The sequence below is a fragment of the Cibotium barometz genome, chromosome 42 (assembly GCF_041138505.1).
Source record: "Cibotium barometz isolate CiBa-2024 chromosome 42, ASM4113850v1, whole genome shotgun sequence".
Lineage (NCBI taxonomy): Eukaryota > Viridiplantae > Streptophyta > Polypodiopsida > Cyatheales > Cibotiaceae > Cibotium > Cibotium barometz.
The window spans coordinates 28,281,210-28,300,561 of record NC_141087.1 but is presented as its reverse complement, the minus strand read 5'-3'; the positions used below and the strand labels follow the sequence as shown (position 1 = coordinate 28,300,561).

Below are 19,352 nucleotides of genomic sequence, written 5' to 3'. Positions count from 1 at the left end.
CATCTGTGTGTTTTTTGTGACTAGCTCCACATCTGCTTTTACTTTTGAGCTCTGCTTGGAGTCTGGCAATTTTCTCCTTTGCCTCAGCTCTAACTTCCATTGCAACCTTGTTTTCTGGGTTCGCTGCACCCTTTCGACCACTTGCCGTGCTTCTTCTATCAGATCCACTATGTAAAAAACCCTCTCTAAATGCTCTTTACTTCTCCCACTCTGTCTTTGCTTAACGACTGCTCGTGCTTTTTTAAAGGCTCCGGCTAGCCTTCTACATAATTCCAATCTGGCTTCCTCGACCTTACCTTCTTTGGCTTGACTTCCTAGCTGGCTGCCTCCTTGTGCCCTTCTATCTTTGGCTGATTGCTTCCTTGCTTGATAGTCACCACCACAGAGAATGTTGTAGGCTGAGCCACGCTGGCCATCTTCACATGAAATCCCTATCACAGCTTGCGTGTAAATGCGCCAACCTCATTGATGTCACCATCTTTCCTAATTGGAGTTATCGGTGTGTTGCCATGCCAATCCTTCAATTGCAAAGCTTTGACCCTTTATATTGTAAGGCCTAAGGTGTTGTTCATATGCTAGGGTCTTGGCCACCATAAAAGTGTTTATCCACGCCATCGGCTTAGAAAGACAAGCCCACACTTTCTTTTAAAAATTAGGAGTATACTCAAAAAGTCTCTATCCACAGCTACCATTTCCAAATAAGAGCTATTTCATAAGTCATTGGCTCCTTATATTCATTTGTCTTGGTTTGTGTACATTAAAAGACATACATATACTCAATATTTTCCCAACCTTCCTAACTCCAATTGTTGTTTCTTCCAAAAATAGCCAAAGCCAAGATGGAGAAAAGAGATGAACCTTGTGTCGTCATGTTCCAAGCTCACATCAACAGACTCAATTCATGACAAGATACTTGCAATTATGCTATATTTATATAATGATATGTAGCAAACGTACAATGATATGCATCAATATATAGCAAATGCAAAGCCCCATGTCAAGCTAGTTCATACAACACAAAAGGCAAACACAACTCAAACTGAATTAGATCACTTCTAGATTTCTACGCATGCACCCCATGTTTCTGAAGTGGTAGAGAGATCATTGGTATGAAGCACAAAAAAATCTCACATATTGCCCCAACCCCATTGTGAGAAACTTTCAAGTGTTTCACCTTGTGGTGTCTGCCCTACATAATCCTGATGTGGTATGGCTTTAACCTTAAGCCATTGAATTTGCTAGAATGCAACTAACCTTCAAGATCCTACAATTGATATGTCCCATTAGCAAAGCTTTCATGCACAATGAAAGGGCCTTCCCATCGTATTCTAAATTTGGATTGGAATGTGGTGTCAAGAGCAATATTATATCTTATCATAAGAATTCCTTCCTTTAAGTCCTTATTACCCAGCTTCTCATTAAATGCCTTCATCCTTTTCTAACTAGTCTCTTCATACCATTTGATGGCTCCTTCTTGATCCAAAATAAGAGAGCATAGACTAGACCATCTTTTCTTGTTCTTCCTATGTCACATTGTGCTACAAAAGAAAGTCAAGTGAAGGAAGCATAATGTTTATTGGTAAAACACACTCTTCACCACCACCATAAACCAAGTGATAAGGAGTAAATCCTGTGGCATTCTTATCAGACACTCTGTATGCCCACAAAGCTCTGTCAAAATACAAATCCCAATCATTCGAGTGGTCTTCCAACAATTTGAACAACAATTTCTGTAAGACACCATTAAAACTTTCCATAAGCCCATTGCATTGGGGGTGATAAAGAGTGTCAAATCTATGTTTTATATCCAACCTCTTGGTAAGATCTTTGACCACATCATCCCTAAATTCTCTTCCTTGGTCACTATCAAGCTCCAAAGGAACACCAAAACGAAAGCAAATCATTTCATAAATAAACTTACAAACATGTTGTGCTATGGCATTTATGGTTGCTCTGGCTTCTGGCCACCTAGTTAGGTAGTCTATTGCAGTGATAATATAAAGTTTCTTGCTTCGAGTTCCTAGAAGAGGTCCAATAACATCTATTCCCCATTTTTCAAAGGCTCCATAGATTAGAATATGATGCATAGGCTCAGGCACTAGCATTCTTTTTTTAGAGGCTTGGCACTCATGAGTGACAACTTTTGCACCAGTGATGGATATCCCTGTTCACGCTAGGCCACATAAGTTTTGATGTTAAAACTTTCCTTTTTGTGATGTCAGCTCCATAGTGACCTCCACATTCTTCTTCATGGCAAGCTCTTAAGAAATCCTAGATCTCATCCTAACACAAAACTCTCCTCATAACTCCATCAATCCCTTTGTGATGATAAAGGAGGTTACCAATTAGCACATACCTTATGGCTTTCTTGACAATTTCCTTTCTCTTTGAAGACTCCAACCCTTTTCTTGCAAAACTTGTAAGAAGAACTTGCTCTTTCTCACAAAGAGACTCTCTGCCTTGATACAATGGCTTTTGGACTACCACAGCATGTATATCTTTGGTGAAGACTTGTTCTGCTAACTCATGTGCCCCTTTGTTATCCTCCCTGGATACATGCCAAATATGAAAAGCTTGAAAACAATTAAGAAGTTTTCTTACCTTAAAAAACCATCTTTTTAAAAAATCTTTATTGACCCTCTAAGTGCCTTGTACCTGATCAGCATAAAATCACCTTATATAATTAGTCTCTTAATTTTTCTTTGTTTGCATTCCTTGAGACCTAAACAAAGACTAAAATACTCAACCTTGTTGTTTATCCTCTTTGAAGAAACTCATGTCAAATTCTTACAAGGTCATAATCCACTTTTGCACCTTTGGGTTATCACCTGGATATCTCATCACATGAGGTAACAAATTACAAGAGGTAAGTACCACAAAAGATCTATAAATCAAATAAGATTTCAACCTCTTAGTGGCATTGTTATCTTACATTTAGCTCGATTGAGCCCAGCTCGATTGAGCTGGGCTCCATCATCATCAAGGTGTTTAAACACTAAGTCAAGCCTCTCCACATCTATCCACCTGTCACTATAAACACTAAGTTAAGCAGCCTCTCCACATGTATCCACCTATCACTGTAAACACGAAAGTCATCCATAAAAATTCTAACAACAGTTCCAAGGCAAGGAGCAAGGATTTTGTCTACCTAGCTTTGAAAACTAGCATAAGCATTGAGAAGTCCAAAAGGCATAACTCTATAACAAAATACTCCCCATGGAGTGATAAAGCTGGTCTTTTTCTGATCTTTTGGGGCTATCCTAATTTGAAAATAGCCACTAAACCCATCACAAACCGAGTATCTCTCATGCTTTGCCACATGGTCCAATATTTCATCTTGAAAAGGAAGGGGATAATGATGCTTTTTTGTAGCATCATTAAGGGGTTTGTAATCCACACAAACTCTCCACTTGTTACCATTCTTAGGCACAATGACTATAGGGGAAACACACTTTGCATCATCGACAGGGTATATGAAACCAGCCTGTAATAATTTAGTGACTTTTGCCTCCAAGATCTATTTTTGAATAGTCCCTAATCTTCTCAACTTCTGGGCTATTGGCTTGGCTCCCTCTTTCAACTTAATCTCATGAACCATAGTGGAAGTACCTCTCATTGACTACAATCTTTGGCAAAAAGTTTGGGGTACATGTCAAGTAACACTCCATACTACTCTCTTTCCTCACCGGTTAGATCTCCAGCAAGCATCTCCACCATTAGTTCAACTTTTGGAATGTTGGGCTTCTCTCCTTGAGCACAAGCTTGTCTTGTTGTGTGATTAGTCATTTGCATGCCACATATGTCTACTTCAAATTCCAAAAGACTTTGATCCATTTGCTGAATCTTCACATGAGTTTCATTTGAGGAGCCTGTTTAAGGTTTGCTCCCACAAGAATTTTTCAAACATTTAGTGTAAATCCTAAGCTAGGATTATCCCAAGATGACCATGACCAACAAGCAGCCCAACAATTGTAGTTATGGCAATGTCACCTTTGTTGTAGTAGTAGGAATAGATATTCCTCAAAACACATAATAGCAAGCACACATAGTGCAAGTAGGAGTCCCACTTTCCACTAGACCTCATTACAGAAGCGTCTTCACCACGAAACTAAGTTCTAGTTCTTCTCCATTGAGACAAGGAACATAGGGAAGGGTAAAGAGTCAATGTCTGGGATATCTCAAACCAAGTTTCAAATCTTCTCTATTTAGACAAGGAACAAGAAACAAAAGGGAGGGTAAAGAGTCAATGTCTAGGACTATCTCAAACCAAAGGGATCAACAAGGGCATTCACATAACACGTGTTTGGCTGCACAAGCCTATTGTGCAACCTCAAAACTAGGTTGTTATACAGTAAAGGATAAGTGTCATTGGAAACCACACAGTCCAATCCCATAGGGCAAGATATCCAAAATCCTAAAACAGAGGGTTTCATGTAACCACTCCCTTACATTCCACTACCACATGAATATACAAAATACATGATGGCATTTGAAATGGGAAAGGGGGTTGCCACAAACATTATACCTAGAGGCTCAGAGTTGGGCAAAACAAAGCCAATCCACATCTCAAAGATGATGACCAAATTCGATGGAACTGGAGATCCTATTCAATATCTAGAGAAGTTTGATCAAATTTTTGGGGCCACGGGAAGGAGTAATGATCCCACCAAGATCTGTTCATTCGGACTTTGCCTTGAAGGAAAACTAGGTCAATGGTTTAGGTCTTTAAACCCACATGAAAAGGTCTACGAGATCTTGAGACACATATTCTTTGTGAGACTAGTAGGGTCAGAGGGATCCCTATCACATGGATTTATAACCTCAAGCAAGAGGAGGGTGAAACAATCTGGGACTATATTACTAGAACCAAGTATCTCCATATGAGAAGCAACCCCAGCCAAAGACTAGATGACTTATCACTCATCGATTATCGGTCTCAAGAGCAAGAGACTTCATGACCATCTCTATAGGTCTAGACATTATGAGCAAGAGGCTTCATGGCCATGTCTATAGGTCTAGAAACTATATCTTCAATGAGTGTTTCTCCTGAGATAATAGACCTAGTAGACAATCTCCAAAACAAGGATGTAGACGTCACCCACCTAAACTAAGAGATAGGGGTACGTATCATCCAAAGCCTCAACCACTAAGGGTGTACCACCAGCACTAGCTAGAGTCCTAGTCAAGGATATGAGCATAGATGAGTTGGCAAAATTTGCTAAATTGTTTAGGCTAGCATTGGCAGGGCAATCCCCAAGGGAAACCTCAAGGAAAGCCCCAGCCCCATCCCCTCAAGAAGCAGGACAACCCACACCTATTCACATGAAGAGATATACTTTGGTGCACAATCTCCCATCAAAACCATACAAGCATAGAGTGTTTGATACTGAGGCCTAGACAACAACCTTATGGTGTTCATTGCTAGTGCCTTGGGAACCATAGTACAACCCATTATTATTGGTACCATGGAAACTCGGCACCACATTCTATACTCCCAGTGTCAAAGCAACTAGCCCACCCATACCAAATGCTTCTCAAACCAGCTTATAATTCAATGCCCATTTATCAGAACCCTATACCGAGAGGTATGTACAAACTACCACTAATGTCATACCCACCTCTAGTATTACTACCCCAACCGGTTCCTTTTGGAACCACACCAATACAATAGTACTTGGTGGCATTACCAACAAGCTCCGAGAGTATATAATAGGAGATCTATGAGTCTATAATAGGAGATCTATGAGTCTATAATAGGAGATCTATGAGTCTATAAGTAATATAATTCATATGGATATCTAGAGCAACCCCTAGCCACCATGACTGCCTCCTTGTGGTGCAACAAAGGGTAAGAGACTTTAATAACATGTCACGTAGGCCAACTCTTTGATGTTTCCTTATAAGAGGTCGCATCGTGTGCTGAGTCTCCTCATAGAGCCGTTGTTGCACCAAGTACCCCAACTCCATCCTTGAATCCTGTGCCAAATCCTGATGTCATTCAATATGGAGGCATATGTTACAAGTGTGGATTCAATGGGATTCTCCCAACAGAATGACAATAAATCTATTCAATGTCACCAATGCCACCTCTTCGATGTTTCCTTATAAGATCCCGCATCATGTTGATAAGTCTCCTCATAAAGCCATCGTTGCACCAAGTACCCCAACTCCATCCTTGAATTCAGTTCCAAATCCTAATGTCATTCAATATGGAGGCATATGTTACAAGTGTGGATTCAATTGGATTATCCCAACAGAGTGACAATCACTCTAGTCACAAGAGCATTATCCACTTTGATGAGCCTTGACTTGTTCAATGTGAAAGGTTTACTTATTCATACAATCTCCCTTAATGCCAATACAAGGTTCCAAAACCAAGACTAGGAAAACTGCTAAGAAAATATCCAAGGCAACTAAGAAGTAGAAAGCTATGGCTTCAACCTCAAAGCCAATAGCCAAAAAGCTTAAGGAACAAGGCCCAAAGGCTATGGTATCCCCTAAAAAGGCTTAAGGACTAGAACCAAAGGTAAAAAAGAAGACCTCAAAGAACACACAAAAACCCAATGCACAATCAATTGCAAGGGCAACAACGTCATGACCATTGAAAGTGTTTTGGATGATAACTCTGAAGCTGCCTCTCTCTCTTGCAGATACAACAGACGATCTCCCACACAAACCAACTTTTCCCAAAGAGAAAAAACCCATTGACTATGCAAACCTAAATCAAAGAGTACCCCAACCCTGCATTGGAGAAGGAGTGAATGAAACAAGCCCAAGTGCTTGTAGGTGGTCAAGTACGAAGGTGCACGATAGAACTAGAGCCAGTACTTGAGCAATTGGTCAAGTATGAACCTTGACCCTACTTGAGACTATCTAAGACCCTATTTTAGAGTTAATCATAGAACCAATAAGGGAAACTCGGAGCGTGCAAAAGTCCGTAGCCAAATACATGACCATTCTTAAGAAGCCACACAAAAAGAGTCAGTTTCGGAGCCTCTGCCTCGTGAATCAATCAAACCAAATTTCGCATTGCTAGATACAATGAAGAAGGACTCAAAGGGAGGTGAAATTTGGCCTTCCATGGTTCATCATAGTCACCATAATATTTTCTCTAATGTGATATGTGACAACTTCATTTCAACCCCATCAACAAAGGCGCCCCCTCCTAGGGAAGGATCAATGCACATCCCCTACCTTTTTGGCAGGTCAGTCCAAGCCCACCTTTGAGTGACTACGAGCTAAGTGAGCATGAATATCGCACGAGAGGGACATAACAAGGCACCCTTCTTATCCTTGGAAGTTTGAGTCCCAATAAGTTCTCTTTTACAAGGAAATTCTCAACTTTGGTGTGTGGATGACTAAGAATCTTAGAGCCCACCAAGAGGTGCCACACTAAGCACTCTCCTTCTTTACCTAAGATTAAAGGATAGCCAAAATTTCATATGAACAAGCTAGGACACTATTTTGAAAGAAATGAAATGAACTCCATGTTATTTGTCATCTATAAAGGCATGAGGGTCTCCATAATTTTAGATGATTGTGCTAGTGTCATCATAATCACCAAGGTTGGGAGGCCTAGGGAAGGCCCCCACTCATAGGGTGCACAAGCCTTGTGATCAAGCTTGCCGATGGGAGCACAACTGAACCTTTGGGGAGTGTCCTTCCGGATGCAAGGATTCAGACCTTTATGCTAAGCTTCCACCACACATTCATGGTGATGGATTTTCACAGAAGAGGGTTATACACCATGATCCTAAGAAGGCCTTACATGAGATATGTAAGGTTGATTCTTACAATTAGGAAAACCAATCACATTTACATACTTAAAGGTAACCAATCCTTACGATTAGGAAAACCAATCACATTTACACACTTAAAGGTAACCAATCCTTGAAAATAAATGTGAAAACAAGGAATACTCATCCCATGTGGCGTCAAGGCAAAGAGTCAGACACAACTGCTTGGACCACGTCAACTAATATTAGTAGTGCTTGTAACAAGATGTAGGATGGTGAAGATGAGGACCACGTCAATTTATATCTATAGTTCTTGTAACAAGATGTGGGATGGTGAAGATGAGGAATATAAACCTCTCCTGGAGCCTTCCAACTCTAAGGATTAGATTCACGTTCTAGCACCCAAGGACACTCTTCTAAAGAAGCATGGAACAAGGTTTGCATGATGGGACGATGCCAAATTCACATCCATGTTCATGCTCGTTACATTTGAAATAGAACCAGTGGTGGAACCCACTTGCCTTGAGCTAGAGTTTCCCTAGAAAGATAACCTAGCTACATGGCCCACCTTGGTTAACACTAGGACTAGCCACAATGTGTTGTATTGGGAGACATGGACCTCATTAGGCCACCCACCCCTAGCATCATCCACAACAACCATTACCTAAGTAAACAATTCCCAATCTATGACCGTCTCAGTTGTTTTTTGAAGCTAAATTTTATATTGAAGCTAAGCATGCATCTTGTAAGTTTTATGTGAACCCCACAAGTATAATGAGAGAGAGCATCATCCTTGGGAGGGAATGGATTGTAGCCAACACCTCAGTTGGGTGGAAAAGAACTACAACACTCAAGGTTCACTCAAGCTTCCCCATGGTTACCATATCCTTGGTGGATGAGGATGCCCCGCACTTATCAGCATCCCAAACCTCGTCCTCCACTTACAAGCCATCACCTCAGGTAACCCCTAACACTCAACACTTCTCTCGCCTTGCCTGTGTGTCGACCACCCCCTCAAACCACTATGGAGATCCAAAACCTCGACGATGATGATGAAGACCACCCCCCAAATCTCAACAACCCTTTAAGGAGGTCACCAAGAAGGAGTGAGTACCCAAGAGTACCCTAGCTAGCCAGGGTACTTTCCCTGGCTAGCCAAGGAAAGCATGATGATGACCAGGCAAAGACCTAGCAGACACCATACCCATGAGCAAAGATCTACCAAGCGGGAGCCCCATGTAATAGAGTTTTACGCAAGCATCAACCCCCATTGGGTCCCCATCATGATGTTAGAAGCCCTTCAATTTGGGTCTCAAAAACCTCACAAGCTGCACCCCAATCTTCAAAGCCAAAGGGAGTCAGGTGATGTCCTCGAAGGCCAAATAGAGCCTGCTCTTACCTTATGCTTAATGTCAGGTGATGTCCTCGAAGGCCTGCTCTTACCTTATGCTTAATGTCAAATAGGAAAAGTGTAAGGACTTAGTGTACATACTTGCTTAAGGCTAATAATAGAGGCTCGACCATTTTTATGTTTAGTCGAAAAACTAGTCACATATATGTCATTTTTTAGTTTGGCCAGCCTAGTGTGAAAATTAGTCACTTATATATAGTCATTCTTCACAAGAGGCAATACACAATCATTCCCTTGGAATATTTTACTTGTGATCTCCCCTTCTTCCCTCTTCTTACTTACTTGTATGCTATTAGATTTATGCATGCTAGATGGATGCTCTCTTGAATAGGTTTACTTGTAGTTTTTCCTCTTCCATTAGTTTCTTCTTCCCATGCCTTTTGTGAGAGAGAACTATCACGAAGGACCATCTCTTTTTGCTGCCATCTAGGCATAGAGAGCTCTCTCTTAACCCCATTGGCAAATGAGCATTCCGGTGTGACAACGGAGTGAGGATGCGACAGACGAGAACTAGCACACCCACATAGGGAAGTTGCAACCAATGGCACGTGCTTCGACAAGGCCTTATAAGATAAGCTCTTAACTTGAACAACATCATCATTAACTTGTACTTTGCACCTTAAGAACACACCAATGAATGTCACATTCTTTTTTATAAGCATTTAACAAATTTCAAAGCCAAACATACAAGACCATCATCAATTGGATTTCAAAGCCAAACATATAAGACCATTATCGTATACGTCAATTGGATTTTAAAGCCAAACATATAAGACCATCATCATGCACATCAATTGGATGATAAAAAACAGACATTTTATTCATTGGATTTAAAAGGTTCCCTTACAAAATAAAATTCTTCTCATTGTCCTCAAAAGTTATTGCAATACATCTATAATCTAAAGGCATAAAATAAAAAAAGGCAATTTCTCCTCGTAATTTTGAATCAAGGTGAGGAACCTTCCTTTGTCATCATTGAGTCACACATTGCACGAGGTCACTTCACACCACAAGAATACAGAGTCGCTTGACAAGAGAAGCATCAATAAAATTTTAAATACTCCCATCATCAAATAACACATGTACAAGAGTTCCCATGAATCCTGCACTTGGATTAGGTCATGAGAGGACCAAATATGCCCATGCTTAGATGGTAATTCTCACAATTTATATCAAAAGACCTTAGTACTAGAAATAAGAGGATTGCCTAGAATAGGTCTAGAGTTAATCAAGTGTGTTTGCCACCACTTCTATCCCCACCAGATTTCTTGCTCATAGAACAAGCATATATTTAGAAGGTAATTCTCACAATTCATCTTAAAAAGACATAAGAGGATTACCTTTGAAAACACATCTAGACTTAATCAAGTGTGTATGAGCTTATCACACCACCAGGTTTCTTGTTCATAAAACAAGCATCATCATATGTTTAGGGAGTAATTCTCACCCAAAAAAAATGGGAGTAATTATCACAATTTATATTAAGAAGACAAGTACTAGAAATAAGAGCATAACCTAAAACATGTCTATACTTAATCAAGTGTGTCTAAGCTTACCACCACATCTATCACCACTAGGTTTCTTGTTCATATGCAAAGTGGTCTAGTACAACATTTCAAGCACAACCACTTCACGGGCCTCAGGGTGGTTGTAGCAATCTGATTGATGTCTCTCACCTAGAGATCTTGACTTTGATAACTATGGAACTGAGACCTACCTCAGGCTCTCAAATACTCCTCCTTGGTCTCCTCAGAGTACAACTACATGGAGTGATTGGGGTGTAAGAGACTAGATGGTACTTCAATGCAGGATAGTTCATTGTTGCTCACCAAGAGCCACCTTAGACTAGAGATTTTCAACCTGTTGAAAAAGAGGTTGGATTTACAAAAACCATATGTGGTTTGCTACAGAGGCAATCCTGTCGCATCCATTGGAACTCGAGAAACCATTGGGTTAGGACCACCCTAAGGCTGGGTGGTGGCATGTACACTCTACGACCTAAGTGGTCACCAAAACTAGAGATTTTTCAATTCAAAAAAAAAGTGTCAATTTTGAATTGTTTTCCATTCAATCTTTACTCAAAGATCAATCCCAGCATCACATGCACTAATCACTGGTTAATGCACATACCTCTTAAGTATTCAAAAAATACATGGATTATCTCACTAAATTCATTCAAATGATTATGCTAAAGCCAAAGCATAATTACAATTAGATATATAGGTGTACTAATAGACACCTGTGCACTAATAATCACTAAGGCAAGAATGCCTCATATCATCATACACTTGAGGAAACTGATTAAACACACATCCGTGCACTAATCACTAAGGCAAGAATTCCTCTCACATCATCAGACACTTGAGGTAAGTGACATAACACATATTCATGCACTAATCACTAAGGCAAGAATGCCTCCCACATCACCATACAATTGAGGTTATTGATTTTAAACACATAGGTGACATACTCCACATCAATAATCACTGACAAGTGTAGAAAACAAACACATGATGTGAGAAAATATATCCTATCACCCCCCCCCCCAAACAAGAGCAAAGAATGTACATTTTTGAGCACTCAAATGATGTGAGAAAATACATCCTTTCACTCCCCCTCACAAGAGCAAAGAATGAACTTTTTTGGGTAGTTTGTAAAACTTAAATGATGTGAGAAAGTCTATCCTTTCACCCCCCTCACAAGAGCAAAAAATGTACTTTTTTGGAAACTTTGTCAAACTTAAATGTCCAAATGAGTGAATTTTAATAGATAAATTTTCAAAAATGCTTTGGTAGGATTTTTGAGTGTGTGATGGTAACCATCTCATTAAATCCAAACACAAAACATGATAAGAGCCTTGGAGTTTGCCTTGGGGTGGGTTTGAAGACATGAGGCAAGTGGCCACATTCCAAGAGGTGTAGATGAAACTTTTGTTTTTTGTGAGAAACCTTTTTTTATTGTCATCTTTCTTGTTGTTATTGCCTTATTGCACTATAAAAAGTAACAAGTGTTCTCATCTTTATTACTACCATTACTCATGTCATTGCTTTTTTGTATCTCCGAACAAGTGTTCTTACAATGCACTTACCAAAGAATGAGATGATGTGCATCTCCATGGGATACTGAACATGTAAACTAGCACTTCTTCTTGAGATTCCTACATGTGTGTAGACATGGGAATCACACAAACTAAGTGGAACTCGTAGTGCACTAGATTCATCTTCTTCTAATTACAAAATCCTAGCAAAAATAGCTTTATTCTCACAAGAAAGGGCAAGAAAAATTAGCTTCAAGCTTGGATCCAAGATCCCTCCTTGCGTTTAATTTAGATTTTTGGCCAATCAAGATATGCCACATAGCTCAATATGGTTACATTATAATTCTTATGCTACCCAAGCACAAAATAAACAAGGTCTACTTTGCTTTTCCCAAAACGAAAAAAGCAAACTCCACTTATGATTAGTGTTATGGATCCTAGTGCTTTTTATAGCCATATAAACATGATAAACCCTAAGCCTAGGAAAACAAGGTCTACTTTGCTTTTCCCAAAACAAAAAAAGCAAACTCCACTTATGATTAGTGTTATGGATCCTAGTGCTTTTTATAGCCATATAAACATGATAAACCCTAAGCCTAGGAGGACGGATGATTCCATGCTTGGTTATGTCATGACAACTAATGCATGTACATGCTTCTCTACATAAAGTAGAGAATCTCCAAAACTAATTGAAAAAAAACATAAGAGCATGTGTTCACACATGCATTTACACCAACCATATATATATATATATATATATATATATACCCTAACAACCCACATAATAGTAGGTACTCTTGACTTCTTGCTTCATTGTTAGTACTCATTATAATGGTTTTATGTTCTTTGTCAATCTCTAGTTCATCTTGGCCTCTAGTGGGCTTAATAAATCCTCTCTCTAGAAGAGTAGCATACTTCACTAAAAAATGAGCCATTAATGATATAATAAGAGTAGGAAAAGCTGGGCACCCTCTTACAATAGGCATTTTCACTTTTTCTTATAGTTACTGGTCTCATAAAAGAGATTTCTTATAAAATAAGGACTTGGTGTGATAAGGTTCACAACTTGGCAAGGGTGCACTACAATTCCTCATGGGGACCTCAAAGCACTCTTTTGTTTGACTCTTCAGGAGAGAACTCATTTTGGCTTTTGGATGTCCCTAACTTTTTGTTTCTCCTGGCACATTTGTGTGCAAACCATTGCTTGACATCTTTGAGATCAACTCACAGTTTTGGACTCGGGAGTTTCAAGGTCAACACTCATAAATCAAAGGTCTCGTATCAAGGCACAATAGTGCTAGACAGCTTTGAGATCAATTCACACCTCTAGGTCACCACAACAAGTTAATGATAAAAAGACATATTGTAGATCTGCTTACACTAATTAGAAACTCCTCCTACAATGTACTAGAAGGATCTATTGAAATTTTGGCTTTCTCTAAGAAGCCATACTTTGCAATACTCGTTTATGGCCGATGTTAGGTTTTGCTCTATGGCAACAAAAGGGGTACTGAAAAATCAAGGGATATACACAACTGTCTTGGAACATGTGAAGCACCCACATAGCATGTAACCCATTCATATTCTCCGAAAACAGGGAAATTTAAGAAGTATTTGCTGCAAGAAGACTGAGGAGCACAAGCTTCCCTCAAAACTAGTAGACAAATAATAATCCATGCAACAGAACTGAAGTATTTGGATCGGAGATAAAACCCCAAGAAAAGCTTCGCAAAACCAAGAGGACACCTAGCCTTTGAATTCGAAGACTTAGGAAACCACGCCACTAAGTAAGTCTCACCAACACCTTTCAACGAAAAGCCATTGAACCAAGACGTGACTTTAATTTGGGATTATAAAGGCCTCCAGACAAACAAGCAGTGAGAATGTTGCTGGAAGTGTCTCATTTCATGTTTTAATGACAAAAGTTCCCGTGGTGCATTAAATGAGAAAATGACTCACTTTTACCATAAAACCAACTGTTGTTCAGTCATAAGGGTTACCAAAGCGAGCTCAAAAACCTCATCGATCGGCCCTTTCCAATCTCCTTACATTCTGTCCTCTCGCTGTCGAGGAGCACATTTGATGATCTCATCAACTCTTAGAACCATTTCTGCAGCTTCTGTGGCTGAAAGCAAGACAGCTTGCTTCACTTTGAATGACTCAAAAATACCCAGCTTTTCCACATCACCCACCTGCATCACAGCTAAGTCTTGTAAGATCTACTGTAATTCTATACATACCTAAAATATTCACACAGAATTGGGACTCGAGTGAGGACTCACAGCTCCTATTATAACATCTATCCCAGCAGTACTATCATCTTTGGTATGCTCTGCTCTAAGCTGAGCTATAAGATCAGCGCTGTCAAGTCCAGCATTGTCTGCAATAATTGTGGGTATCGCCCTGAGGGCTGCTGCAAAAGATTCAATAGCAAGGGACTTCTTTCCAGGCGTCTTCCTGGCCAGCTCATCCACATGGTGAGCCATGAGAATCTCTGGCCAGCCTCCTCCCAAGACTACACGGCTGTCAGCAACAGTTTGCTGAAGTACACATAATGCATCGTGCAATGATCTCTCTGCCTCATCTAGCACATGTGTACTGCACCCCAAAAAAACCAGGAGCAGATGTGTCAAATAGAGTACAGACAGCATGTTAATTGTCAAACATTGCGTCTGCTTTCCATCAAAGCAAGTTACTTTCTGCTCAAGATATGCATTAATGCAAATCACACTAAGAGCATTACCATACCTTGCTCCTCGCAGGACAATCGTGCAAGCCTGGCCTAATTCCACTCCTGAGAAATGTATAAGTTTGTCTTCACCAATCATAATCTCCTCTATCAGCTTGCAATGGCCCAGCTTTACACTCTCGGGATTGTCAAAAGTTGAAGCAATTTCACCACCTGTGACCAAGGCTAGGCGCTCTATGCCATCGAAATCAGCATGCTCAATGGCCAAAATCCCTGCATCTGCAAAAAGCTCCTCAGGAAAATTATATATCAACTGTCGGTTGACAAAACAGTTGATTCCATGGGCTATGATCTTCTGAACCTTTTTCCCCATTTTTTCCTTTTCTGCCGCTTCAATCTCCCCTACCTTGGCCATAGAGTCAACCCTCACACGGGCACCGTAAATCTTCACCTTATCTGTGTCCATAGCTGTGTTAGCAACCAGAATATTTGCGTTCTCTATTTGCTTGGGCTGACCAATACCAATCTTCCTGTCCAGAATAAACCTGTAATTTTTTGGGAGGAAAAAGGTCAGTAATTTTTGAGTGGCTGATTTTTTGGAACGAGAATCTCACCTTTCATCATCCAAAGGAAAGTACATAAATGATCTCACCCTTCATCCAAAAAAGAGTCTTTAAGAGATCCCCCAGCCTTCTTTATAATCTGGATGGCTTCAAGGTTGCCACTGCCCTGTAAAACTTGAGAGTTTCAACTTAGATTATTCAGACAGCGATATATCAAGATTCAGCGTGCATAATCTTTTGATTAGACCATACCATTACCTTACCTTGAGCCGTAGAACAGCATCCACTGCAAGATTTGCGAAGTGTATCTTGTCTTGTGACAAAATTTTTGAGCTCAACGTAGTCGTTGCAATGTTAACCAAGTCTGTTCGGAACTTTTCTGCAGGACAGGGATTCATCAGGTTGCCATACTTAAAGCGCAATAATGCTCAAGCATGACCACATGCTTCTTGCAAGGTTACAATCACACTAAGCTTTTTGAAGAATAAAACTGGTATGTGTCACAACCCTACTGAGCTGATTTGGATTAGCAGATCTAAGCAAGTGATTTATGCTAAGTGCCACCACTTGCAGTGTGAATACTCATTTCGAAAAACAATTCTCAAGAGACAGCTGGAAGGCTAGGGACTCAGTTATATGTTGCATGGGGGTGCAAAGGGAGAGGCGAGCATCTGAATATGGTTTGGCAAAGGTGGTTTCAAACTGGGCGCCCAGACTCTATTGGTTTACAAAGGAGGAGTGAATCATTGAGCTTATGCCTTCCTAGTATATTTTGAGCTTATTGCTTTTCTTCATCCCTCTCTCACGATTTGCATAGCCTGTATATGAGGCTTCCAAAGAAATTGTGGCTTAAGTTTTAACATTTAGCCAGTGCTTAATATTCAAAGGACTTTTTGGAGGAGGTTGTGGCATTCCTACGAGAAGACATAGATATCCTCCTGAAATTGGCTTTCTCTACTTGGTGGCCTTGCCACCAACCAGTGGAGATCGGTCATCAGTGTTAGCCGAGCATGCCGAGATGTGCACGGAGCTTCAGAGATGGTCTACTATTACTCATAGGAGTGCAGGAAAGCATAGAGGATTTGGACTACGATAGCATATCTCCTTGGAAGGATGAGGAAAGATGCTTACATTTCTTTTGGTGCTATCATGATTCATTGGGCTGACACAGTCAAGCCCCCAGCTCGCGTATAAGGGGAACGTCAAGGATCTGGTCATTATGATCAATCACGGTGATGGAAAGTAGTGCCATCTTCAAAACATGCCGGAGTCGGGACATGTCCCCCCAAGCACAAAGTTTGGACAGTGCATGGGAGATTATTGCTAGTTCTGCAGCCTGGCACATTTGGAAGGCTAGATGCATTGAGGCCATGGAGGTCACTTTGGTGTATAACTCACAATGCATTTGCAAGATTTGGAGTGATAACCATCCACACCCCCATGCCCACTTCGGCCACAAACAAAGCATCTTCGAGGCTGCTGAGAGAAAGCGTGACCAATTTGAGAGAGTGGGATATGGCAACTTTTCCACTCCCAATCACATGGAACCTTGTTGGCAGCACAAGGTACAAGATTGGTTGAGATTTCCCCCTTGTTTGGTTTGAAATCTCCCTTTTGTATATTTTTTCATACTTGACAGAAGTCTATTTTTCGGAAAAAAAACAATCAAGACACTTAATTCTTAATCAATGTCAAAAATTTGTATCCATCAACCCTCTATATTTGGCTCCATTTTACCCATGTGACTAATTTAAGTGGTGACTAGAATAAACCTTCTACATCCTCCACACTTTCTCCTCACAAAAATCAACCACAATCTTATCTCGAGAATGTGAACATGAATCCAACACCCATCAACTTCCCTAAAGAGCAGCACTTCTGCAACTTCTTGCTGCCACGTGCTAAAAATAGTCTGGTTGTTTGAACAAAGCAACAGCCTTCTAGCAGCCACCAAAGGAATGGCAGGAAAGAGGTGGCATGCATGCTAAGGAATTTGAACTGCAGGTAATAGAGCATGTTTCATACTCGAAATGTTTCAAAAACAATTGCAACAGTTCATTACACAATCCAAAACATCACATTCCAAATCCATTGCTTTTAATGTGTGAGCGTTGGCACTTTACCGGGATCTTCTTTGTTATCTCGCACCCGCTTTTCAAGAACATCTCGAGCACACTCAGCAGCCATCCTATACCCTGGAGACATCAAAAAGATAACAAGTTAGGCCCCAGAAATCTATAGAACCCTAACAACATGGAGCCATTAGTAATCAACACTTTTTAAGGGACACTCTACACTTAAACAACTGTTGACACTAATCAATATAGTAGCTACATTGGGCACAAGCTGCATTCGACTAAACACCAAAATACTTCAATTATATTTCAGCTAGAACAAAACAAAGTAGAAGTGGGCATGATCTTACCATCTATAATTGTCATGGGATGTATGTTCTTTGCCACAAGCTTCTCAGCTTCTCGTAGAAGTTCTCCAGCTAGAACAACCACAGATGTAGTTCCATCTCCTACTTCGTCATCCTGGACTTTAGAAATATCTGGACAAAAGCCATGCTCACAAATGAGTCTATTTATGATCCAACTAGTGTTATGGCGTCCTCTCCTCTCCTCTCTTCCAAGTGTAATGCACGTGCAAAGACTAGTGTGAGGACGAGTGCCTACTAACCAACTAACACCCTTGCTGCTGGATTGTCTACATGGAGAGCCTTCAAGATTGTTGCTCCGTCATTGGTGACTGTTACACTATGGCCTCTTCCTGTGGACTGCAAAATCTTGTCCTATTTACAGTCGCAAACATGTATTAAGATCTACGATACAGAACATTTGCAACTAATATTTTAGGAAGTAAAGAATGGTTTTTTCATCTACATGTGTGTGCCTCCACTTGAAGAGAAGCTCAGTGCATGTGTCTGCATCCACATAAAAACACCAAAGAAACAGATAAAGAAGTAGAGGACTCACCATTCCTTTTGGTCCAAGAGTAGTTTTTACAAGATCCGCGATGGCCATGGCACCAATGAAGGATGCCTGCAGCCAGATGCCAGGAAAACAGAAGAAAGGCAGAAGTAAGCATTCGCAGAAAAACACAAACACATATTAGGTTAATTAGGGCAAGGAGAACTGCAAAATTTAAAGCAGTAGAAGCCGCACCATTCTTGCACGCTCGCCTTTCTCTTCCGTGGCTTCATCTTTGAACAGCTTGTCGCCCTAAGATGACAGCAAAAAAAATTCAGTGAGATGAAGTGTCCATTTGTTTCGAAAATACCAGGGGACGAGCTCTTTCTTTCTGAGGAAGATCAAGAAAAGCCAAAACATAGCAGCGACAGAGCATGAAGGGGGGAGAGAGAGAGAGGGAGAGGGAGAGCTAACCCCGACTGCCATGGCGAAAGGTAGAGTGCCGCTGTAACAGATTGTGAGAGGACAGTGGCGAGAGGTGCGCGGGAAGAAGAGCAACCAGAATAACCTAAAATGGGTTTGCTGTACATTCTTTTTAGGCTACCAAGGTAGTTTTTCAAGTTTGCGTGGCTATGTCTCCCATCCCAGTTAAAACCCCTTGAAGGATGAGGATGCCTGATTGATACATTGGAATTTCCTACTATAAGTTTGGTAACAATGTGAGAGGTAGAGATCGTAATTTGTAGCATCAATCCTGACTTAAAAACATTCACTCTGAATCCTATATACTGTAGCTCCATTTCAATGACTTTTCAACAAAGCACAATGATCAATTATATAAATCAAGCGTTCCTCACATGGAAAATGCTAGTAGATATGAGGAAGGAGATCTCTTACTTATTGGCTTATGGATTCCCAAATGATAGACCATTAAAAGATTGCATGAGACGCTTGATCAAACAAGTTGCTCCTTATCAGTTAGACAATTGTACGATTTGGGAAAA

The 19,352-nt window shown here is 40.5% G+C and overlaps 1 protein-coding gene across 1 annotated transcript; it reads right to left on the bottom strand.

Moving 5' to 3' along the window:
- Positions 1-13,749: 13,749 nt before the first annotated feature.
- Positions 13,750-19,026, bottom strand: LOC147614343 (T-complex protein 1 subunit beta-like). The gene is made up of 11 exons (XM_086780897.1): positions 18,823-19,026; positions 18,604-18,660; positions 18,415-18,480; positions 18,119-18,230; positions 17,862-17,990; positions 17,560-17,631; positions 15,700-15,815; positions 15,526-15,602; positions 14,933-15,418; positions 14,467-14,782; positions 13,750-14,376 (listed from the first exon to the last, which is right to left on the bottom strand). The coding sequence occupies exons 1-11, from the start codon at positions 18,832-18,834 to the stop codon at positions 14,230-14,232; spliced, it is 1,590 nt and encodes a 529-aa protein (XP_086637023.1). The 5' UTR covers positions 18,835-19,026; the 3' UTR covers positions 13,750-14,229.
- Positions 19,027-19,352: the final 326 nt, after the last annotated feature.